This window comes from Tachysurus fulvidraco, chromosome 1 (assembly GCF_022655615.1).
Source record: "Tachysurus fulvidraco isolate hzauxx_2018 chromosome 1, HZAU_PFXX_2.0, whole genome shotgun sequence".
In the NCBI taxonomy this organism is placed as follows: domain Eukaryota; kingdom Metazoa; phylum Chordata; class Actinopteri; order Siluriformes; family Bagridae; genus Tachysurus; species Tachysurus fulvidraco.
Genome location: NC_062518.1, coordinates 17,594,451 through 17,619,450, shown reverse-complemented (window position 1 = coordinate 17,619,450; position 25,000 = coordinate 17,594,451). Strand labels below are relative to the sequence as shown.

General features: G+C 40.3%; 2 protein-coding genes across 3 annotated transcripts in view; both read right to left on the bottom strand.

Annotated features, from left to right (window-relative positions):
* Window positions 1-3,874: 3,874 nt before the first annotated feature.
* wdr83os (WD repeat domain 83 opposite strand) lies at window positions 3,875-8,096 on the bottom strand. The gene is made up of 5 exons (XM_047820528.1): window positions 7,935-8,096; window positions 7,583-7,688; window positions 7,398-7,495; window positions 6,271-6,525; window positions 3,875-3,902 (listed from the first exon to the last, which is right to left on the bottom strand). Exons 1-4 carry the CDS (start codon window positions 7,982-7,984, stop codon window positions 6,459-6,461), a joined length of 321 nt encoding a protein of 106 aa, XP_047676484.1. The 5' UTR covers window positions 7,985-8,096; the 3' UTR covers window positions 3,875-3,902; window positions 6,271-6,458.
* A 9,702-nt stretch (window positions 8,097-17,798) lies between these two features.
* The window catches only part of ttbk1a (tau tubulin kinase 1a), a 30,301-nt gene continuing 23,099 nt past the window's right edge, over window positions 17,799-25,000 (bottom strand). The window contains exons 11-13 of one of the 2 annotated variants that reach the window (XM_027153578.2): window positions 18,698-20,295; window positions 18,263-18,535; window positions 17,799-18,168 (exon numbers count right to left, since the gene is read on the bottom strand). In XM_027153578.2, coding sequence (XP_027009379.2) covers window positions 17,985-18,168; window positions 18,263-18,535; window positions 18,698-20,295 — 2,055 coding nt within the window. In that variant the 3' untranslated portion in view covers window positions 17,799-17,984. Of the gene's footprint in view, window positions 18,169-18,258; window positions 18,536-18,697; window positions 20,296-25,000 lie in introns of those variants that run through there. The other variant, XM_047820331.1, reaches the window with a different exon arrangement.

Sequence of the window (25,000 nt, the reverse complement as noted above, 5' to 3'; positions counted from 1 at the left end):
CCTTCATGAAGGTAGAGATGAGGATGGAGATGGATGTCTACAGTTAGAAGGAATCTAGAAGTTGTCACTTTACTATTACTTGTATTTATATTCCCTGGTTTTTGTTTAGTTCTGAATTATTACTGTTACTATTTTATTTTGTTACTATTTAATTATTTGTATTTTATGATGTACAGTTTGTGTTCAGCTTTGGCTGTTTTAAAGTGCTTAATAAATAAAGCATTATTATTATTATTATTATTATTATTATTATTATTATTATTATTATTATTATTATTATTATTATTACTGAGAGCCACTTTGCTGATGATGTTTTTTCCTTCACCATGTGTGTGACAGCCTAAACGAGATTTTCCAGAACAAACTTATATTGCAAATCATTGCTGAACTGTGTAAACTTCTGCAGTTGGAACATTCTCTGAGAATGTGTAAGAACATCTGATCCTGATCCAGATCCAGAAGATGTTGCAGTCACCATAAAGGGTTTTACTGACCAGGATCAACGTGCACTGCTCTGCCTGAGAGCAACATCTATGCTCCAGACCATCTCACAAGACCTTCTTCCCTTCATTTCCACTATCGTCAATAGATCCATAGCATCTGGTCAGGTACCAACTACTTTCAAGAGAGCAAGGGTTATTCCCATCCTAAAGAAATCTGCTCTGGACCCATCAGACATCAGTAACTACAGACCGGTATCACTTCTCTTGTTTCTTTCAAAAATTCTTGAACACATTGTCTATAATCAACTGTCTGTCTCTCTCTCACAGAACAACCTCCAAGATCCCAACCAGTCTGGCTTTAAAGCAGCTCACTCTACAGAGACAGCCCTTTTGGATGCCTCTGAGAAACTACATGCTGCTAGATCAGCCAAACTGTCATCCGCCCTTATCCTCCTTGACCTTTCAGCAGCGTTTGATACGGTCAACCACAAGACTCTCTTATCCACCCTCAAGAGTCTTGGGATTTGCGGATCAGCTTGGGAATGGTTTGCCTCCTACCTGGAAGGACGCTCATATCAGGTAACATGGAGGGGAGTGACATCTGCTCCACGCAGACTCTCCACTGGCGTCCCACAGGGCTCAGTACTTGGTCCTCTTCTTTTCTCCCTGTATACTCACTCTCTTGGTGAAGTTATTTCATCACATGGGTTCTCTTACCACTGCTATGCTGATGATACACAACTTATGTTCTCTTTCCCACTCACAGATACCACAGCTTCTGACCAGATCTCAGCATGTCTGGGAGAAATATCATCATGGATGACTGCTCATCAGTTAAAGCTCAATCCTAGCAAAACTGACCTGCTGTTCATCAGGTGATTCATCCCCAGGTCATGACCTTACTATATCCCTGCACAACGATCCGATCTCCCCTTCAGCCACAACTCACAATCTTGGGGTAACCATGGACAATCAACTGTCCTTTTCCTCTCATGTCCCTAATGTGACTCGCTCATGTCAGTTTCTTCCATACAACATCAGAAGGATTCGGCCATTTTCCCCCACACAGACTGCTCAGGTACTTGTTCAGTCTCTTGTCATTTCTAGACTGGATTACTGTAACACACTGCTGGCAGGTCTACATATGAACGCAATCCGTCCTCTACAAATGATCCAAAATGCAGCTGCACGGCTTGTTTTCTACCTGCCTAAGTTCTCCACACCACCACACTGCTGTGTTCCTCCACTGGCTTCCTGTAGCTGCAAGCATCAGATTCAAAACACTGATGCTGGCCTACAAAGCCAAAACCAGACCATCTCCCTCTTCCCCCAAAGCCCTCATCACTCCTCACACTGCACCTCACACCCTCAGATCTACAGCACTGCCCCACTGGTCCCACCATCTCTCAGGGTAAGAGGGAAGTTTACTACAAGACTCTTCTCTGTTCTGCACCGAGGTGGTGGGATGAACTTCTCCTAGAGGTTCGGACAGCTGAGTCACTGGATATTTTCAAGCGTTCGTTGAAGACCTACTTATTCAGGAAACACTTCAACTAGCACTTCTTTCCTTATCTTCTGTATTTATTTATTTATTTATTTTAACTTTTTCATTGTAACTTTGAACAAAGTTTTAAACTCATGGTATCTTAAGTATGTAACCTAGTGAGCAGCATTAATGTATTCAGTGTTAGAGATTTAAGCTCTTATGTACGTCGCTCTGGATAAGGGGTCTGTCACATGCTGTAAATGTAAATGTGTGTGTGTGTGTGTGTCTGAGTGTGTGTGTGTTGTAAATAGGACAGGAGGCAGTACTGTAGCAAATTAGACAGTGATAAAGTGACTGGGTTTCTTTTCCTCCGTTAACACCCCCCCCCCCTTATAAATCTACTTTTATGCATTTCATAATCAATATGTCCACTGAGTCACGCTTCCCTGCACCAGAGGGAGAGGCTACTGCCCAGTGTGTGTGTGTGTGTGTGTGTGTGTGTGTGTGTGTGTTTGTGTGTGTGTGTGTGTGTGTGTGTGTGTGTGTGTTTGTGTGTGTGTAATCTCTGCTTACGTTGCAAAGCGTAAATCACACACTCTGATCTCTTCATTGAGAAAAGAGGAAAAGAGCCTGCTGCAGACTGGAAAGCATCCAATCAGGAAAGAGGAGAGACAGGTGAATGACACACACACTCACTCACACACACACACACTCACACACACACACACACACACACACACACACACACACACACACACACACACACACACACACAAAGTTAATGAACAATAAGAAGAAACTGACATGAATAAGAAAGGAAGATAAATACAAAAAAGACATGAAGGAAGAATGAAGGGTTAAAATACGGGTTATGGCAACATGCTGTGTGTATAAACATATCAGTTCTCTCTGCCTCTCTGTTCCTTTTCTCCAGGTGGGTGTGGCCCAGGTAGGAGCTGTGACGCACATTCCTACACACCACCATTTAAAATAATGCCTACTGATTAGTCAATGTGTGTGAGTGTGTGTGTGTGTGTGTGTGTGTGGGTCTAAGGCACTCAATGTGAGAGTGATGATTAAGTCCATTAAGTCTAATTGAGCAGCCGCATCGTCAGCACAGAGCCGAGTCATCATCATTACCATAATGAACTGTGAGAGAGAGAGAGAGAGAGAGAGAGAGAGAGAGAGAGAGAGAGAGAGAGAGAGAGAGATGTGTGTCAGTGTGTGTTATTTCATATTCTCAAAGAACAAAGAGAAAGAAGTAAGGAGAGAAGAATAAAGAGTGAGAGATGATCTGCAGGCCAGGAGATGCTCCTTGGTGTCCCACAGGAAAACCATGCAGCTCAGAATCAGATGGATATGCTGAGAATCACAGCGTTCTCAAACCAGGTGGGAAACAGACGACGGTTAAAATCCTGAGGAACACCTTTGCATAATGCTGAGCTGGACCTCCAGCAAGCACATGAGGAACATGAAGAACCCCACATGCAAATAAATCATATCCAGATGTGGAGTCCTCTGAAGGTTATGGAGCCTCCTTTTCCACATCACTCCACACTCCCCCCATCATCCCACACTCCTCCTCATTAAATTCACCCCACCCACATTGCCCTTCATCATCACTTCCCAAAGCCCAGCCATGCTCACTCACACTCTGTGCTGTGTAACTTGTGTGATTGGAGTGCTTTGATGACATCACTGTGGTCCACCAGTGCCCACTTCTCCTAAAAGGGGGCTGCAAACAGTCGTCTAACCCAAGACAGCTGTCCATCAGAGGTAAGGTGGGCGTATCACTACCTTCCAGGAGGGCGGAGCTTTTTCCATCATTACTGCTTCATTGGTGTCACAAGAGTCAGAGAGTGATGAGGAAAATAAAGAAGAAAACAAGAAGTGAAAGATGGAAGAAATAAAGAGGAGAGGCATGGGCAGGAAAGACACAACACACACACACACACACACACACACACACACACCTCATTAGTGTCTCTTACTGTGTCCACTTTTAGTCACAGTAATGCTTCTAAAAACAGTCTGAACAGTCTCTCTCTCACACACACACACACACACACACACACACACACACACACACACACACACACACACACACACACACACACACTATCATTTAAAGGAATTGTGAGTTTAACATTTATTAAAGCAGAATTTTAGACACAAATGACAGAGACAGGTTTTCCAACACTAACAGTCTGAGGTTCACTCATACAGCTGGTTCATCAGACTCAGTTCAGTCTGTTAGGGGTGTGTGTGTGTGTGTGTGTGTGTGTGTGTGTGTGTGTGTGTGTGTGTGTGTGTGTGTGTGTGTGTGTGTGTGAGGACAGGTTGTTCCATGCCTTATGCTGATCAAACACTTAATAACAGCCATTAATTTCATTTATATTTGCAGTCTTGTAATCTGGTAATCAACCACAATTCTAGCTATAACAGTGTTTATAAACAGCGCCTGTGCTTCATGTCCGGCTCGTTGTGCTATTTCGTTCCTTCTACTAATGTAGATGGATGACTTTGCTTGGCCTGGTAGGAACTGCAACAACTGACACACGTGACGGTTTCTCTGCACATATCTGTTTCCATAGATGAACATTTTCAAGGAAAAAAGTTTGTTAAACCGACAAAACAATAATTTAAAGACAGGTTCTAGTCTACAACATTTCATAAAAGCAAGATAAAGTTTCCCTTTCAAGACTAAAAGGACACTCTGGGTTAGGGTTAGGGTGCTTGGGTTAGATGATCAAGTGATCAAGATGTCTTTATTTGAAGAAAAGAGAAAGAGCTTAGAGTAAAATTTCGTCGTTAATAAACAGTGGGATGTTGGAAAGGGTAATTTGGGGCAGGGAAAGTGGCAGGACATCAGTGAGCACTCCCTTTATAACTATTTTATTTGCTACCAATTCAGTAGCTTTTTTAACAGTATTAAGAAAGACAACAGTTGCATAGTTCATCCTAGAGGTGGTCATGATACACTCATGATACACTCATAGCCTATCCTCCTTCCCCTATGGACAAACACACATCTTCAACCCTAGCTGCAGACGCCACTTTAACACCTAGTGCTGTGCCACAAAAAGGGTTACACACGGCGCTCGGAGAGGACAAGGAGAAAAAACAACAAGGAAACAGTCAAAAACCACTAAATCTTACTAAGTAGAGAAAGAAGAGTAAGAGAAAAGTAGAGATACAAAATAGAGAGGAAAAAAATGCGACTGTGCTCTCACTCAGAGAGACAGAGAGAGAGACTATTCTTTTAAGAAATGCAGTAATTAATGTAACTAGGACTGATGTGCAGTTTATTGTGTGTTACAGAGTCGTAGTAAACTACACTTGCTAACACTCATCATTGGTGTTTGTTTGTATCATTTGTTTCTTTAACATCTACACCTCCGCTGTTTCTCCTCTTTGTGCTGCAGTGGTTTTCGCTCCAGATTCCAGTCTAACAATGTTTTACACCGTAGGTTTGTCTTTTATAAACTTGTATCATAAAAACTCTGTGTTCTTACAGCAAATGTAGGTTTATACTCAGTGTCTCCTCCTGCTGGTCATCTCCTCTTACTGCATTACTTAAAGATGAACAGAAAGTTTATTCAGATTAAAGACACATCAATGGAGGAAAACGTTCACCTTAATAACGATTCCTGGCTCCTCCCTGCTCTTTTTTTTTTTATCTCCACCTCTAAGGTGTTTCTCTACACACTTAACGCTTGCAATAAAGAGTTGTTGACTATTTCCCATAATCTTTAGCTCACATTATGTTCAGGCGATATCTCAGGACACCTATACAGAGAGCCAATCAGAGATCATGAGACTGTAAACAATCCGATTAATTAGTAGGCGAGAAAAATGTAACGACTGGATATTTCAAGGTGTTTTTTTTATCTCTAGAAATGAAAAAAAAAAAAATCTGATTTTGAAATGAAGTTCTGCGGCTTTAGCATATCTCTTTTCAATCATTGCACAATAGTGACATCTTGTTGTGAAAGTGAACAGGAGCGTCACACTGCAGCTGTGAGACATTTGTACGCTCAGTAAATGACACATTAATGTAATGTACAATGACACAGCGACAGTTCGACATTTCAATATTCAGGGTTTGGGATTTGAATGTGATTGAGAGCAGAAATCTGAACCAACACATTTCTCTAGCTGTACATTATATTTACATAAAAAGCTTCATCATGGATCTGGATCATTTCATACCATGAACCAATGTACATCTCATAAATTACATTTTATATTTATTCAATAATAATTGTACAGGAAAAAGAATAACTGCACAAGGGTTAAATCAATAAAAAACTCCTCTTTATTTTATATTAGTGTTCCAACACACACACACACACACACACACACACACACACACACACACACACAAACACACACACACACACACTATCTACAGTGGTATCAGCAGTCAGCCAATCAGGAGAGACAGAGAAAAGGAGGAGATTGTTGAATGATCTGAAACAGAATCTGTGTATTTGATCCTCTTGACCCCAGGGGGGTCATGACCTTGGTTACCATGGTGGCGACATAGGCTGAGGGTTCTGAAGGTATGACATCACCACCGCTGATATAGAGAGCCTGAAGACAGACACACACACAATGGGCATGAATACAAAAGTGTGTTAGAAAGAGAAAGTAAAGCTTGTGATTCTGCAGCATTAAAGTGAGCGTTGTAATGAACTTCAGCTCTTAGATAGAAACAGATTACATTCTGGTGACCGTACTGAGGGGCTCAAGCTCCAGTCTGTAGGAGACACAGATCTGATCTGGGATCGTGTGGATGTGACAGAGAGACACACAGAAAGACACACAGATTGACAGAGAAACAGAGAGACAGACAGAGAGAGAGAGACAGAACACACTGACACAGACACTGAACATAGAGAGAGAGACACATGGAGAGAGACAGAACACCCTGAATATATATATATAGAGAGAGATAGACACACACAAACACACACAGAGAGCCAGAACACAATGACACAGACACACACACTGAACATACAGAGAGAGAGAGACACACACACACATACACACACACACGGAGAGAGACAGAACACACTGACACAGACACACTGAACATACACACAGAGAGAGAGAGAGAGAGAGAGAGAGAGACACACACACACACGGAGAGAGACAGAACACACTGACACAGACACACACACACACACTGAATATACAGAGACACACACACACACTGAATATACAGAGACACACACACACACTGAATATACAGAGACACACACACACACTGAATATACAGAGACACACACACTGAATATACAGAGACACACACACTGAATATACAGAGACACACACACTGAATATACAGAGACACACACACTGAATATACAGAGACACACACACTGAATATACAGAGACACACACACACACACGGAGAGAGACAGACACACACAGTAACACACAGTAAAGTGTGTTGTACTCACATGAAACTGCTCATCATTTGTTTCGTGTCCTCTGAGCTGCGGGAGTTCGCAAAACTGATGAAAGAGCAGTAGACTGCGATCCACGCACACCACTTCAACTACACACACACACACACACACACTTTATTTACATAGCTCTTGTATATAAACACCAACATTGTTTACATTCACCTGTGTGTGTTCACCTTGAGCATGAGTCCACACATACTGAAGATCATACCCAGGAGGTTCATGTAGTCTGGAGTCGGATCTTCTAGAGTGGGATTAGATTCAGTGCTAGGGGGCTTGTAGCTGTAACACACACACACACACACACACACACACACACACACACACACACACACACACACACACACACACACACACACACACACACACACACACGTTCTAACAGTTTATAATGCGGTTTATTTTCCTCACAGCAGAATGATCAGTAGACAGTTAGCACGTTTATTACAGTTAGCATGATTAGCTGTGACACCGTGTTAATGTAGTTACTATGTGACTAAATGAACAGCGCCACGTTATTAAACTCACCGGAAGATCTTGTTGTGTCTCCGCGGATCCGCCATGTTGTTGGAGCTCATGATATTAAACACACGGTTCCCGTTAAATCCGCTTCACCGGAAGTACCGTTGTTCTCCTTCCGGTCTCCTGCTTCTTCTTCTTCTTCTTTCGAGTTTAATGGCGGTTGGCAACTCAGCTTAAAGGTGCATTACCGCCACCTGCTAGACTGGAGTGTGGGCACTAGAATGACGTCAAAGGATAGAGGGAGGAAGGAAAACAAACAAACAAACAAACAAACAGCATTCCTTCACTTAACCCTGTATTTTTCAAAAACAAAATGACTAAATTGTGTTTTCATAGACGTTTTCCCTAATAAATGCTCGTGTCATGCTTTGTCCCTCCATGTTTGCCTTTAACTGCCCTTATTTACTTCATATTGTTTACACACTTCATATTGTTCATAACATTTACTTATTTACTTCATATTGTTTACACACTAACAGACAGAGTTTTGGTTTTTTTTATTAACAAAAAGCACCAACGTACAAACCTCTCGTTGGGGAACAGGACGTGCATATACTGTACAAATATCACTGTACAAAAGAATTTCTTAAAAAAAATAACAAAGAGTAAAAAAACAAAAAAGGGGGAGACACTTAAATACACAAGTCAAAAAGGCTAAAGAAGGTAGAAAACAAATAGAACAGTACAAAAGGAGAGACATCAAAATAGTAGTTTCCTAGATATGTCACTATACATTTTCCTTGCAATTTTAGTAGACTTTTTCAGTGAGGAAAAATACAGTTTAAAGTCATTCATAAGTCATTCATAAACCAAACAAAAGAAGGCTTAGACCACCTCCACTTACTGCAATGAATATGATATTTACCCATCATAATAATTATATAATAATCAGCTACTGATGAATCTATATTGTCCATATAAAAGAGTATGTGTGACAGGGTGACAGTAGGGATATTATCCATCTTAAGTGACAGCATTGTGTATCTCAGAACAGAAGCTGTTAGATACGGGGCAAAAAAAGAACATGTGTTCCAGAGTCTCATCATCCACCTCACAGAAAACACAAGGGTCTACATCAAATTTAAACCTTCTTCTAATAAAGTCAGTGACCGGATATATCTTATAGATTATTTTAAAGTGGGTCTCTTTACCTTTTGGGGAAATGGGCCATTGAATGAAATTAAAATGTGATTTTTCTATGGACAATGTCGGAATCTGTACACACACTCCTCTGTTGTAACCAAAGAACAATATAGATTTCAAAGCATCACTAATAAATTTATTATTACATTTATTGTGAAATAAAGTACAATCATTAATAACTAACTTTAGTAGTGTTGGTAAGGGCCTTGTACAATGAACTGTAATAACAGTGCAGGTATTGCTTTACAGATCATGTTGTATTTTCTATATGTACAGTTCAAAAGAAGGCTTTATAATCCAAAAGGTTTCCCTTGTCATCTATAATATCATTCACATTTTCCAATATTGAAGAACTTGTTTGTGGAATTGTGACAACAGGAATTTTGGACACCTCAAAATCACAAAGAAAACCAAGCCCTCCTACTTGTTTAAATCGATTTCTAGGTCTGTGAAACCACATAGAATCTGGTTGTGATAGATATGTTTTCAACCAGTTAATCATGAATGTCCCAAACATTGCTTTAATCCAGTGCTTTAATACCACCCATAATCATAGTATTTAACCAGCTGTGATTTCTTAATATAATGAGTTTTGTTTTTGGAAAACGATCGAATTTCTTGACATTAACTGTAGAAACATACAGAGAGTGGCATGGATAGATTACTTTGGAAATACCCTCCGATTTAGACAGAGTGATGCTACCACAAATAGTGAGATCTCTGGTAAGCCAGGGACTCGAGGATTTCCTCATATCTATTAGCTGGTTAGAAAAGTTAACATCTTCTATTCTAATAGCATTTTTAGATAAAACTATCCCTAAATATTTCACTTCGTCTTGAAGAGATGATAGAGTCCGTTGATGAGTGAAGTAGCTCACATTTTTTAATATTAAGGGTTAATTCTGAAGCTTTAGAGAAAACCAAGACTGAATTTAGGGCAACATCAACCATGAATTTATTCTTTAAAAGGATTGCTGTGTCGTCTGCAAATTGACTCATTTTAAATTCCTTGTCTTATATTGAGATCCCGTGCAAATCGGGGTTATGATTAATGAGCAATATCAGTGATTGAGTGGCTAGAATAAATAGTTTGGGAGAAATCGGGTATCCCTGCCTAATACTGCGGAGCACTTCAAACCTAGGGGTTATATTAGGGTTCAGGGATACAGAACTATATGTCAGTATAAAACATCTTAATTATTTTACAAAAATTACTCCTAAAACCTAAAAAATCCAAGATTTCAAATAAAAAAATTATGTTCAACATACGCATGTTCAACAGTATCAAATGCCTTGTAAAAGTCAAGAAATAAAATAAAAGCATCAGTACTAATGAAGTGTCGATAATCCAGCATGTCTAGTAATAACCTGGTTATGTATATTTCTACCCTTTATGAAGGCTGATTGACACTCATCAATAATCTGTGATAATCCCATATTCAGATGATTAGCATAAACAAGTGTAAGTAATTTATAATCGTTACATAATAAGGTAATTGGTCTCCAATTATCTAATAAAGGATTATCTTTGTTAGGTTTGGGGATTAAAGTGATGATGAGACCATGTTTCATTGTGGGAGAAAGACTACCTTCTAAATAGGCATTATAAAGCATTTCCCTGATATCACTCCAAAAGAAAGACAGAAACTCCACAGATAGCTCGTCTATTCCAGGTGACTTCCCTCTAGAAAACAACAATCTTCTCTGGAAAAAAGGGATTTATATAAGTTACTATAGAAAGCTTTAATATTTTCGTTTACTTCTTTTTGATTATCAACAATAATGCCATTAATATTTAACTTCTGATTTTTTTTCTTCGTCTGTTTGTTTTTCCAGACTAAAAAAGTAAGATGTGTTTTTCTCCCCTTCCTCGATCCAGCGAGCCCTTAAATGCCCCTTAGCCCTTTCCACATGTATATTATAAAGATGGGACTGCAAACTGTTTAACAGTCTGTTGTAGCCCAGTTAAGTCATTTTTACAGCATAGCGTATCGATACGACTAATAACGTCCCTCTGTTTTATCTGTTTAAGTGTTGATGACTGCTTTTTTATTCTAATAGCTATTTGTTTAACTCTGAATTTAAACCATTCCCATTTACTCAGAACAACAAGTCCAATTCATCTACATCTTTAACCAGTTGTTTAACTACATTACAAAACTCAGTATTGTTAAATTTCCATATAGAATTTATATTATTCTCCCTTCCATCTGAATAAAGTGTTAAGGATATTACACAATGATCAGTTAGGGCTGATGCAGAAACATCACATCTATTAACCTCATTAATGAGAGTGTCTGATATAAACCAGTAATCCAATCATGAGCATTGGACATTATTAGACGAGTTGAACCATATAGATTGTTTTCTGGTAGGGTTTTTTATTCTCCAATAGTCTATTAGATCGGCCTTTGTGATCAAGTCAAGTATTATGTCATTGTGTGTGTTGTAACGTCGCCCTGACGGTAAGCGGTCTAACCAAAGACCAGGGACTATGTTGAAGTCTCCTCCAATTATTACTCTGTCTGTTGAAAAACAAATTTTCCATTCGTCTGTGTTTACTTAAGGATGAGAAGAGATTTTTGTTCTGTGCTCTTGTTACAGCCGTACACACATAATAAAGTGTAATTTATAACGTTCATTCCTGTCACAACCGTTAACCAATAGCCGGAGTCACTCTTATGATCAATAATATTCCCTGTAAAGCTATTAAATAAAACCCTGACTCCAGCAGAGTGACGTACCGTGACTGAAAAAGACAAAGTCACCCCATTGCAATTTACATAATTTTGTATCAGCCTCAGCTGAGTGAGTTTTTCTTGTAAAAATACACAATTAGCCTTTTGCTCCTTACAGAAAAGAATAATCGCCTTACGTTTTACATGATCTCTCATCGCCCTAGTATTTAATGAAATAAAGGACAACATTTAAGTAATAAATATATAATCTACAAACAATGCACAGAGAATGTAACGATGCACAGGAATGAGTGTTTAGTCCTTAATCAGTATGTTTAATGTAACTCACCTCTAAAAACTATAGAGAGAGAAAACTACGAACTAAACAACTATTGTAGTAAAGTTCTATTTAAATATAAATCTATATCACCTACTTTGTTATAATAAGCTTAATTTTACAGAATATATCGAGGTGACCAGTTGCAATACTATATTATGAACAGATAAACAAGGTGAACATTCAGTATCTGTCATAAACTGGTGTGCAAAAATAAAGGGATCAACAATGTAACTTAGACCATGTAACTTAAGCCATGTAACTTAGACCATGTAACTTAAGCCATGTAACTTAAGCCATGTAATTTAGACCATGTAACTTAGACTAAAGATACCATGTATCTTCTTCCAAACATCATCCCACACGTTCTCATCCCGCACCGTTCTCATCCCGCACCGTTCTCATCCCGCACCGTTCTCATCCCGCACCGTATGATGATTGCTCTCGGTGTGTTTGACGTAGCAGAGTCACATCTCCTCCCCAGCAGGTGAACGGTGTCCACGGTGTCACAACCGCTCCACTGACATCTGAACAATTCTTGTCAGAATCCCTATGACACGTTCTCTCGTGTCTTCCTCACTATCCTTTTCAGTGAGGAGAATTATCCTCAGATTCCACCTTCTCCTGTACCAGGTTTGCTCAGCACATGTTTCTTTCAACAAGCTGTTCTCTATCCGAAGACCTTCTATTTTTCTCTGAAGCACGCAGATTTCTTCTCGGTTTCCTTTTGCTGCGGTCGTGTTAGCTTCAATACGTCTGTCAAAACTTTTCAAAAGTTCCGTCTGCTCGTCCATTTTGTTTAGAACTTGCACGGCTTGTAGAATGGCAGCTCCAGCACTCACGTCCTCGCTTTCCCGTCGGTGTCACGGTCTCTTTGGATTCGGTGGTTTAATTGTCGTGTGTTCTTTGTTAAGTTTGCCTTCTTTGGATGAGCGCTGATCCGCTTCCATTTCTTCTTCGATGTGAGAAGCATCACATGCCTCATGGAGAGCAGCCCTGCTGTAGTCGTGGTCAGACATGATTACACAAAACAAAGAAAAACCCAGAATGAAAAAAAGTATCTTACTTTTGTCACTTAACTACATCAAATAGCTGTTTAATAGAGAGGAGTTACACTCGTTTATCCTATTTATAGGACTAAAAAAATACTTTTTACCGAGACCTATAAATCAAATATACAAAGTTATAAAGGCACAGTAGTGTTATAAAGGCACAGTAGTGTTATAAAGGCACAATAGTGTTATAAAGGCACAATAGTGTTATAAAGGCACAGTAGTGTTATAAAGGAACAGTAGTGTTATAAAGGCACAGTAGTGTTATAAAGGCACAATAGAGTTATAAAGGCACAATAGTGTTATAAAGGCACAGTAGTGTTATAAAGGCACAGTAGTGTTATAAAGGCACAATAGTGTTATAAAGGCACAATAGTGTTATAAAGGCACAGTAGTGTTATAAAGGCACAATAGTGTTATAAAGGCACAATAGTGGCACGCATTCAACTGTTGGATGAGACAACTAAAGTCTTTACCTTATCCATTTTAACCACAACGGTTTGGTGGATTTTGAACCCTGAAGACAAGCTGAAGTGTCCCATGAAGGAGTCGGGAGGATTCTTCAGTCCAGTATACAAACCTCTGTCCATGCCTTTAGAATATATGCAAAACATATATGGCATCTATTAATGTAATAGCTGTGTAGTTTACTTTACCCACAGTGACTTAACACAGACACTGAAATTATTATTATTATTATTATTATTATTATTATTAGTAGTAGTAGTAGTAGTAAACCTATCGTGCCTTCTAGACAAATCCTTTCCATCAGCTGAACGCCACACCACTGGTGAAACCCAAGTGTTTCTTCTTGGCAGATGAAGAAGCATATGGATGATCTCTCTGGCATATGAATGTTGAGTAACAGTGATCCCCAAGAACCTTCCTCTCAGCTGGTCCATCTGATGATACACAGTTAAGTGATAATTGGTAACATAATTAACAAACAAATATGCAATAAGTGCAGATAAACTAGCATTTAACTGAAAACCCTTTTAAACAGCGTTTATTAAACACTTGCTATTGTAATCTGTAGTATGTCCTCAGTCTTCACAGCTGATCCTTGCACAAGTGGCCACACCTTTGGGAGAGATGCTGGCCCCAGAATATGGTCCCTGGTGCTGACTTGTCCATGTGTCTCCTGTCTTTCTTTTCTTGGGGTCCCCAGAGAGCAGAACATCATCAACGGCCTGACCTGAACATACTCGCACAGACCTGTGCTTGCGGTTTTGGAATGATTTCTGTGTCATGCTCTGTGCTCTCTCGACGTTGCTAAGAACCTACAAATGAGAACAGTCTGCAAATGAAAACTCTGAAAATAAATACAGAAATATCCAGTTTTTTTTAAACCAACAGATCAATGGAGTCTCAGTCTGGCCAATGTAGACCATTTATGTACTGTGATGGTATCTACTGAGGCAGAAGTATGCAACAAAAGTAACAACAACAAAACAAGGGCTTAAAGTTACATAAACAGTAGAATCTCACACAGATCATCCTACAGTAGGTGTCATTCGGACAGTAAGTGTCATTCGGACAGTAGGTGTCATTCGGACAGTAGGTGTCATTCGGACAGTAAGTCACTACTTCATGTACCTTTCATTTTCAAATACAAACCGTTTCATCGAGACGTTTCATCTCATTGACTCTGGTGTCAGCGTCATCATCTGAGACAGCAACTTCTAAATCATCTCCCATGGGACGGGCGTTCATGACTTGTGGCAGATGTGGGTGTCGATGGAAGAGGAGGAAGTAAGGACTGTGTCTAGTGGAGTACTGATTACAAAAGTGAACTATTTAGTTTGTATTAAAGAGAAAAACTCCACCATTGAAAATGAACTGTATATATAATAAGTTAGCATGTTAATATACAACCTGCTTTGCAGTGTTGATCCCATACACCACAGCAGGAAGGTGGAGGTCCCAGTCATTGTGGTTGTCGTTCACATACTTCCTGAGGGTACGCTTGATGTTTTGATTTGTCCTTTCATCCTGTACACATCAATGCGTTTATAAAGTTAAACACCAATAAAACACCAATAAAACTTACAGGAGAAACATCCAGAGTTACCTGTCTGTTGGTGTGGGGAGGGTAAGCACCGGAGACAGCATGGGGTATGTTCAGTGTACTGAAAATGCTTTCATTGAGCTGCAGACGAATCATCAGTTAAATTTGTAAGATTGGAGTAAATGTACACAACAACACATGTTGATAGTAGAATAGTGGAGAAAAGCTTTACCTTGTTAACAAACTCCTCCCCTTGGTCTGTGATGATTTTCCTAACCATGCCGAACAAGTACAACTTTGCGGTCACTATTGCAGACACCTCGGCCACTGTCTGTGATCGCATGGGTTCTGCAATCACCCACTTGGTGTATAGGTCGGTCATGGTAAAGACATACTTGTTGCTGCGTGCTGTTTCTGGCAGCGGTCCAATTAAATCCAAACCAAGCACCTCCCAAGCTTCTTTCACCTGCATGGCAGAGAATTAGCATCAGTCAAATGCTGGTAAAACTGCACACAAGCTTGAAACTAGCTTGTTAGTCTCATCATTATGCCCAAAACATTGTAAATTTTACCTTAACTGAATGCAAGACTGGTGCAACAGTCTTGATGGGATCCTTCTCTCGGCAACGGTGACAAGATCTCACCTAAAAAGCAACACAAAAATGTTTAGAAAAGTAAGCAGTAAATAAAGGTATCTGACAACTGGGATAAGTACAAGCTCTGTAGTATCTCACCCAGTCTTTCACATCCTGGATTATTGTAGACCAGTAGTAACCAGCAATAACCCTGTTCTGAGTGCCTCTGACACCACAGTGATTACCAGGTCCAGGGTTATTGTGGCACTCCTCTAGAACAGCCCTCTTCTGTTCCTCTGACAGGACGACGAGACGCATGTACTGCCCACTGGGGCCGGTGTAGAAGAGTCTGTCGTCTGTTTATAGAGGGAATAAAGAAAAGATTAAAAAGATCATATTAGTGACTAGTATCTGACTAAAAAATAAACTACATTACGGTCAATTATGTATTAATACTCCGCTGGAAAAACAATAAAAACATCACATAAATTCTTCAGATTTTATAAACTGACTTATTATTATAAATGGAAATTGTATTGATTGTAATGGAAACTATTCTGTGGGTCTTGATGGGATCGTTGGGTGAGATGTTATCTGGCAGATGGGAACCAATATAATTAAATCCTACAGAAATCATGCGCCAAAAAACACCATAAAACTGAGTTACTTGTTTTATTCTAACGGTTCCTAATTGTGTGTTCATTACAATCTCCAAGGTTCCTGTTGTTTATTTTCACCAGGATTCCCAAATATGTGAACTGAAAAATCGGTTAACGTGACTTAATATTTGTAAACTAATTTTGTAAATGAAACACGTGACCCATCTGTGCACGTGACTTACTTTACTTTATTCATTATAAAATCTATCGGGACTTTTAAAGAACTAATAATTACCTTTGATGGTAAAATTAGAAGACGCACGTTTCACCTTCCGGGACTCTGTAGCACTGTCAGGAATTTCTCTCTTTAAAAGGAAATTTTGAAGCTGTAAATAAAATTGAAAGTTATCCATAACGATATGACAAATATTCCTCTCTAATCCAGCGCATGCGCAGAACAAAACTGATCCCAGTGGAGCAGAATGTCGTGGAACCGATCATGTAGCGACACTTTACAATCATTCTCCTTCTGTTTGTTCGGATGAGGCGGTGACATGGAGTTTACCGCCAACTGCAGGACTGGAGTACAGGCTGTGTGTCTGTGTGTAGGAACATTTCTAGTTTGAAAGGTTTTATAGTGAACAGTGAATATAAAGGCGCATACACACACACACACACACACACACACACACACACACACACACACACACACACACACACACACACACACACACACACACACACACACACACACGGGTGGTTAGAGATTATTAGATTATTAATGATTTGAGACTATGTGTGTGTGTGTGTGTCTGTGTGTATGTTCTGTCATGGTTAAGAAGCTGTACTAATATAAACTATTATTCCAATGGATCTTTACTGTTTTAACATTTATTTACTTGTTAAATAATAAGTAATATATAAATATATAAATATAAAAACATCAGTCAATTCATTAAAAAAATACAAAGAAAAAAATAAATTAATAAAAGAAAACAACCCTGTTGTTTTATGTATGATTTATTTTTAGTACATTTATTTACTTGGACAAAGTAATTTATTAAGTTTAATTCTGTGTGATTTGATGTTATTTATCTCTGTACAGCCGAGCGACGTTGGTACGGGAGTCACAACATTCTGAACTATTATTATAATGTTATTTTTTATTGTAATAATAAAAACACAGGTTTAGTGTAAATGTGATGCTGTGCAGTTATCACTAAAGTGTGGAAGCTCAGTAACTGATCAAACAAACACTGTGTGCCATTATTCTCTCTGTCTCAGTCTCTGTCTGTCACACACACACACACACACACACACACACACACACACACACACACACACACACACACACACACACACACACACACACACACAAACAAATACTTTATATATACAAAATTCTTAAATATGATTCAGTCCCTGTAGCAGATTTACACTGATATACAAACATCAACAGCCAATAAGAAGCAAAAAGGTGGAGCTACAGTCTCTATAATAGTTCTTCACAATATTTATGTTCAATAACAGTTAATTATTGTTATTATTAATATTAAACAGGGCAGTTGTACAGTGGGTCATGTTGTTCTCCACATGTCTGTCTGGGTTTTTGCTGGGTTCCTCCCAATCACATGCAGGTGGACTGTTTATATTAAATTTCCCCTTTATATAAGAGAGAGAGACAGAGTATGTGTGTGTGTGTGTTTGTGTGTGAGAGAGAGAGAGAGAGAGAAAGAGTGTGTGTGTGTGTGTGTGAGAGAGAGAGAGAGAGAATGTTTGGTGCACCATTCACTAACCCTCCCACTTGTTCCCAGTATCCCTAGGATAAACTTTGGAATAACTTCAATCCTGTCAAGTATAAAGAGCTTTAGTCAGATTTAATAATTAATTTTATTATTATTATTATTATTATTATTATTATTATTATTATTATTATTATTACCTGGCTGTAGTTATGTTCTGTTTCTGCTTCACTTTAGTTGTGTGTTTAACAGATGAAGTAGCTTTGGTTCGATTACCACTATGTGTGACGTGTGTGTGTGAGCTTGTGGTGGTCCTGCCAATCATGCGCTGGGGTGAAGGGCTATGTGTCCTGTGGGTGGAGTTTAAACTGCGTGAGGTGGTGAAGATGCAGCGTAGAGGGGCACGAGGACTAGCCGGTCGGGATACAGCAGATTTAGACCTTAGACTGGCTCCAGTCTGCACACACACCGGCCTGAAATAAACACAAATATATAAATAAATATAATCAACATAACAATAACAAAGATATTGAGAGGAAAGAGACTGAAAACTCTCTGTAAAGTTCTAGTGCTGCTAATAATAATAATAATAATAATAATAATAATAATAATAATAATAATAATAATAATAATACCCAGTGTTTGCACTGTTTGTCGTGGTGTCAGGTTTCACAGTGGAGTTAGCAGCGATGGCTAACCGAAGCTTAGCTGGAGATCTTTTGACAGGCGTAACAGGTCGAGGGATCCTGCTGCTCCACCCCTCACCCCCTCGCTCCCTTGCTTCCTGTTTGACTTTTCCAATCAAATCATCTGATTGGTGCGTGTCCTCCTCAGTGGTGGTCAGAGTCTCTGAGGCTTTTCTGGGCTCATCTCCAGAGGAAAGTGATAAAGATGCTTTGGAGTTGAATGCTTGTCTCTGTCTCTCCAGCACCATTCGTGCAAACTCTTGCTGCTTAGAGCGCTTCAGCGTTTGATCCCAGAATAGTGATAGATCTGCAGCAGCACCATCCTCTGATACCAGGATGGGGATCCGACTCTTGCACCTCAGATGAGATGTGCCTTTATCACCAGGTTTGTCTTCACCTGTCCCATGCTGGAACTCATCTGGCAACGTTGAGGGCTTCTCTAGTAAACGTTCTCTTTGGACATCTTGCTGGCTCCCAATGAAAAAAGGAGACACCATGATATCCACTTTGGCAAGAACCTGGGCCTGCACAGGTCCATTAACAACATTATGTTTCTGAACTTCTGCTGGAGTGCAAGATGCAAGTTTAGACCAGACATCTCCTGCTTCTAGAATGATGGTTCTGGTTTGAGGTTCCACCTCACACTGAAGGTCCTCAGATACCTCACTGTTCTCCGTCTGAACCTGAGGTATTCTGGATGACATGATGTTCAGATGTGAGGTCTCAGCAATGTGGATGAAGGTTCTCTCTACTTTGGTGAAAGGATGAGATGCAGCAGAACCGGATGGAACCGGTACAGTGGCAGAGGGACTGATTTTCTGTCTGAATAAACTGGAGATGCCAAAATCATCTGGACCTTCTAGATGCTTCTTGGTCAATGGAGGATATGTAGAAGAAGCTTGTTGGTTAGATTCTTGTTTGACTCCAGACCCAAAAGTCCTACCATAATTTTCCCTTTTCTGATTTTCTAAAAGTGCTGGTTGTTGCTTCTGCATGTTGTTTACAGGAGCAGGAGAAGCAGTGCAGAGAAGTGAGTCACATTTCCCTTGTGATAAACTGATGATGTCACCATTTCCTTGTTGTTTTTTCTCCATGAAAAATGCCTGGAGACCCACGGTTTCTTTTTCACTCTGAAGAATGTCAGTCCCAGAGTTGGGAGATTTCCTCATGTCTCCAGGTGAGAACAGAACTAGAGTTTTAGAGATGTCTTCTTGATCCAGATCTACATCAGCCACTGAACCTGGATCTCTGGGGCCTCTCTGAGGGTCAATGGCTAATAAAGTCGAAGGAGGTTCGTCCTGGCTGTGATCCAGACTGTCAGACATACTTTTTGTCACATCGTCTTCCCACGGTCCATCATCTTGTGTGTCAGGGGGCATTGCAGTGAAGCCCCGGCACTGATGGAGGCTTCCAGTCAGCATGACAGTGAGGAAATCGGCTCTCTTGGCCTGAAGTTTTGGAAGGATGTGGAACATTTCTTTCTCTGAAAGCTGCGCTTTGGTCCGATAGTCCGCCGAAGAGGGGAGAGTATCTCTAGGGAGTGCAATCTAGGGGAGGGGAGGGGAAAGGGGGGGGGGGGTAGGCAAAAAATATAGATTGTCAGTAATTGTGATGTGAAATAAAGTCCTTACTTTTAAAACATTTAAAAACAGTTTAGAGAAAGTGGTATTTAACATCAGGAGACAAAGTAACAGTGATGTAGTAACAACATAAGGCAGCTGAGGGGACGAGCGACTGTAGCTGCTATAAAACACCAAAGGGGGCTGGAATTTTCTTTTTTAATAACTTTAATGTGGTTTTGAACATCAGATATACAGATTGTCTCTGTTACATATTCCCATAAAAAAGGCACAAAAATGCAGATTTTCCCTTTTTAACATCAGACTGAATCCAGACTGGTTTATTATTCAGTACATACACACACTGCCCTCCCACATCACATGCGTTAAACACACACACACACACACACACACACACACACACACACACACACACACACACACACACACACACACACACACACGTGTTTACTCCTGATTAGAAAAGATCCATATACATGCTGTAACTGTATACAAGCATTACACAATATTTACATTCATTCACAAATTAAAGTAATTTATTTACATTCACAAAAGTGTATAGTACAGAATTAGTGAATTATCGTACACACAGACACAGATATGAACCCAAAATGTTCCATATCGGGATTGTACTGTTGCCATGGAAACGACACACACACTATATATATATATCCTTTATCTGTGAAAGTGTCCAACATGAGAATAGTTATAGAGAAACAGCACATGCCTGAAACATACCGCACATCTTATCTTTTAATTCCATTCAATAATACTAAGGTTTTTATATGTATAATGCTGTAATGATGCCATTGGTGACAGAAAACTGTACAATAACAATAATAATAGGAATAGAACTTGTGTACATCACTGCAGCATTTACAATTCTCTAAGTAAACTTCTTTATACAGAATCTGTCTGCAGGTCATCATGCAGTGTACAGTTATATACATACACACTCAGCGGTATTATAACCAAGGCATCCTGTGTGTGTGTGTGTGTGTGTGTGTGGGGGGGGGGTCTGCATGTGTATATGATGTATAAGAGCTGAGTATCTGAGCAGTGAGATGAGTTTACAAATCTGTGGATCTGATCACGTTATCTTCATTCAGTCTTTCTTCAATACATTTTTATTTACGATCTAAACACACAGACATCCAGACAATAATAATAATAATAATAATAATAATAATAATAATAATAATAATAATAATGAGGTTATTTGGTGATGCTTGGGGAAGTAAAAGGAGCCGTCAGTAACAGTACCATGACTCTGTACATTATTGTGTTAAAACAAACAGTCGGATTCTATGTGCAAAAGCGCAGGCTGCAGTGTGGAGAGCAAACAAATGAACAAATACATCATTATAATATACTCACTACACACGCTTCAGATTACCTTAATAACATCATTTACACACACTACATCATCATCATCATCCAGTCTAAATAAACCTTGCTAAAATGCCAGCTAACCAATGCTAGTCATGTGGCCACTTTGGGTTTCTCCTGCATGATGAACTGAATTATTATACTGTAGTCACCTGATATCATATAATATGTTTGTGACTTACAGTACACACACACACACAAACATCAGCACTAATGGAAGCACAACATTAACCCTCTGCAGTTTATAGCCCTTTATAAAGGTCACAGATACATACAGAGCAGTGTGTTATACAGGAACACACACACACACACACACTATTTCACAATCTGAATGAAAGAACATTATTTAGATCCTTAAGCTCTCAGACTCAGATCATTCTTCCACCTGAATCCAGTCATTAATGTTTCCACTCGTCCTCTTTCCCTTAATACACACACACACACACACACACACACACACTTCACCCTTCATGTCACATGTGCACTGAGATTTTCTCAATTCTACCACAGTCTGGCTTTCTTCAGTTCCCTGCTCACAACTATCATTACTACTCACAATTATATCCTGTGAAAACAGAAGAGCTTCACCTTCTCCGGTCGTATACGAGCTCTGAGTAGATGTATGAGCTGCTGAAGGAACGTCTCTAATACACTGAGCTCGTTATGAAATGGAATTTTATCTAATTTGGCTGCTATAAGAAACAAAGCACGTAACATAAATCACACTGAATACTATATTATATAATTGTGTTTACATAAAGTGGACACTACTGTTTCCCCCAAAAAAAAACACAACTCAACTGATAAAATGTGTAAGACATTTAGACACTGAGGAGTTCTCGGAGTGTGAGATCTAGTGGAGTGTAAAGAACACACTGATGAGTAAGATAAGAGAAATACGCTGCTCGTTTCACCACACGATCGCAGCTCACACGGTTATTGCGACTGAACACAACACATTTCTCTCATGGCTCTGAGTTGCAGCTTCTAAAGTGCAGGAGTGTAAGAGTACAGTACTGAGAGAACACGCAATACTCCTCAAGGTAGCTCCTGATGCTCTCAACACCACATGGCCACACACACACACACACACACACACACCTTCTCCCCAGCTGAATCATGAGATTGGACTTTATGTAAATGCGTCTATGTGCCACACTGTAACAGCAGACCAGTGCTTGTCATGCAGAGGAAGACTTCTCATGAGCGTCCCAGCTCTTCATCTCATCACATTAACATTAGTTAGCCACGTGGCTGCTGCTGTACAGTATAAAGTAAACTGCACCCAGTTTATAAGCTCATATACCATTCAATAAAGTATTTAAGGGCAATTAAACCTATCAGATGGTTTAAATCCCTAAAATCCCATTTCACACAGTCAACACTACATTAACACCCATAACCATTCCCAGTAAACTAGTGCTAATTACACAATGTGTGTGATGTCATGACTTTGGATATCACATGTAAATCATCTCCTTTGCATATGTCAGGTTGTGAAGCACCTTTACAAGCTCAAGCCCAACTGATGGTGTGTGAACTGTCCACACTGGGAGCTACACAGCAAAGCAACACAATTAAGACAAAGCTATATTATATGCATGTGTATGATACAGCACACACAATCAACAGTCAGTGATTTCACTTAACACACCTTTAGAGCTCAGTGAGATCACCTGTTTAAAAGTCTGTCATTCTAAAGTGCAAAGGAGCAGATAAAAAGCTGAGTGTCGTTTTACATCATCAAGACAACACAAACATCTACATGAACACAAAGCATTCCCGGTGTGTGTTCACCTCTCCATCTCAGAAACAACAACATACACAAATCACCCTGTTGTTCACAGACATTCTGCTGCTGCATAAACGCTGCCCCCCATCTTACAGCTTTCGCATCAAATGACACGACGCCATTATAAAACGCTGGAGGCAGAAAACACCAGACTGATTCTGAATATTCCTCCAAGACACACACACAGACACACACAGACACACACACACAGACACGCACACACAGACACGCACACACAGACACGCGCACACAGACACGCGCACACAGACACGCGCACACAGACACGCGCACACAGACACGCGCACACAGACACGCGCACACAGACACGCGCACACAGACACGCGCACACAGACACGCGCACACAGACACGCGCACACAGACACGCGCACACAGACAGACAGACACGCGCACACAGACACGCGCACACAGACACGCGCACACAGACAGACAGACACGCACACACAGACAGACAGACACGCACACACAGACAGACAGACACGCACACACAGACACATACCCATGAGTTTATTGCATCAGTAAAAAACACACACACAGACAGACAGACAGACACACACACACACACACAAACACAAAGATACACAGACAGACAGACAGACAAACAGAGAAAGAGACACACACAGAGACACACACAAACAGACAGAGAGAGAGAGACACACACACACACCAGCCCATGAGTTTATTGCATCAATAAAGACAAACACACACACAGACACACACGAGGTATGAGTGAAGTGTGTGGGACATGCGCACACTCTCAGCTGTTTTTGTGCATCAGTTTGGCGAGGATGTGCTGGATGTGAGCTCGAGGGGAGAGGACAGAGTGGCGTTGTGGGCGGAGCATGGCAGAATGTGGGCGGGGCATCCCAGGGCGGAGTCGTTGGTTGGCGTGAGCTGGGCTGCTCTCTGCGGAGCGACTGCGTTGGATGAAAGATGCGTGTGGATATTCCTCTGTTTCCAGAGTGGAGGATGAAAAGACATAGGAGGCGAGACGGCGAAGTTGATTGGGACGAGGAGAAGGAGGTCTGTCCTCATCCACCTCCTACAGAGAGAGAGAGAGAGAGAGAGAGAGAGAGAGACAGAGAGAGAGAAAGAGGGAGAGAGAGTGAGATAGAGGGAGACAGAGAGAGAAAGAGGGAGAGAGTGAGAGAGAGAGGGAGACAGAGAGAGAAAAAGGGAGAGAGAGTGAGATAGAGAGGGAGACAGAGAGAAAGAGAGAGTGAGAGAGAAAGAGGGAGACAGAGAGAGAGAGAGAGAGAGAGAGAGAGAGAGAGTGTAAAATTGGGGATTACAGGAGATTGTATTGCATCCAGCCATGTGCCAATAATCATTCATGTGAAATCACAATGTTTACATTAACGCTCCTAAACATTGTCCTGTGTTCCCTCTGAGACGAGGCTCTGCCTACGTAGGGAAGCGTATGGACATAAAGCTGAAGCAGGACAGCTGTCCTCTAAACACCTGCAGCATCAT

Coding starts and splice junctions, on each gene's coding strand:
- wdr83os (XM_047820528.1), bottom strand. CDS start 7,984: ATGAGCTCCAACAACATGGCGGATCCGCGGAGACACAACAAGATCTTC. Junction 7,689..7,934: donor AGACACAACAAGATCTTCCG/GTGAGTTTAATA, acceptor TGTGTGTTACAG/CTACAAGCCCCCTAGCACTG. Junction 7,496..7,582: donor TGTGTGGACTCATGCTCAAG/GTGAACACACAC, acceptor GTGTGTGTGTAG/TTGAAGTGGTGTGCGTGGAT.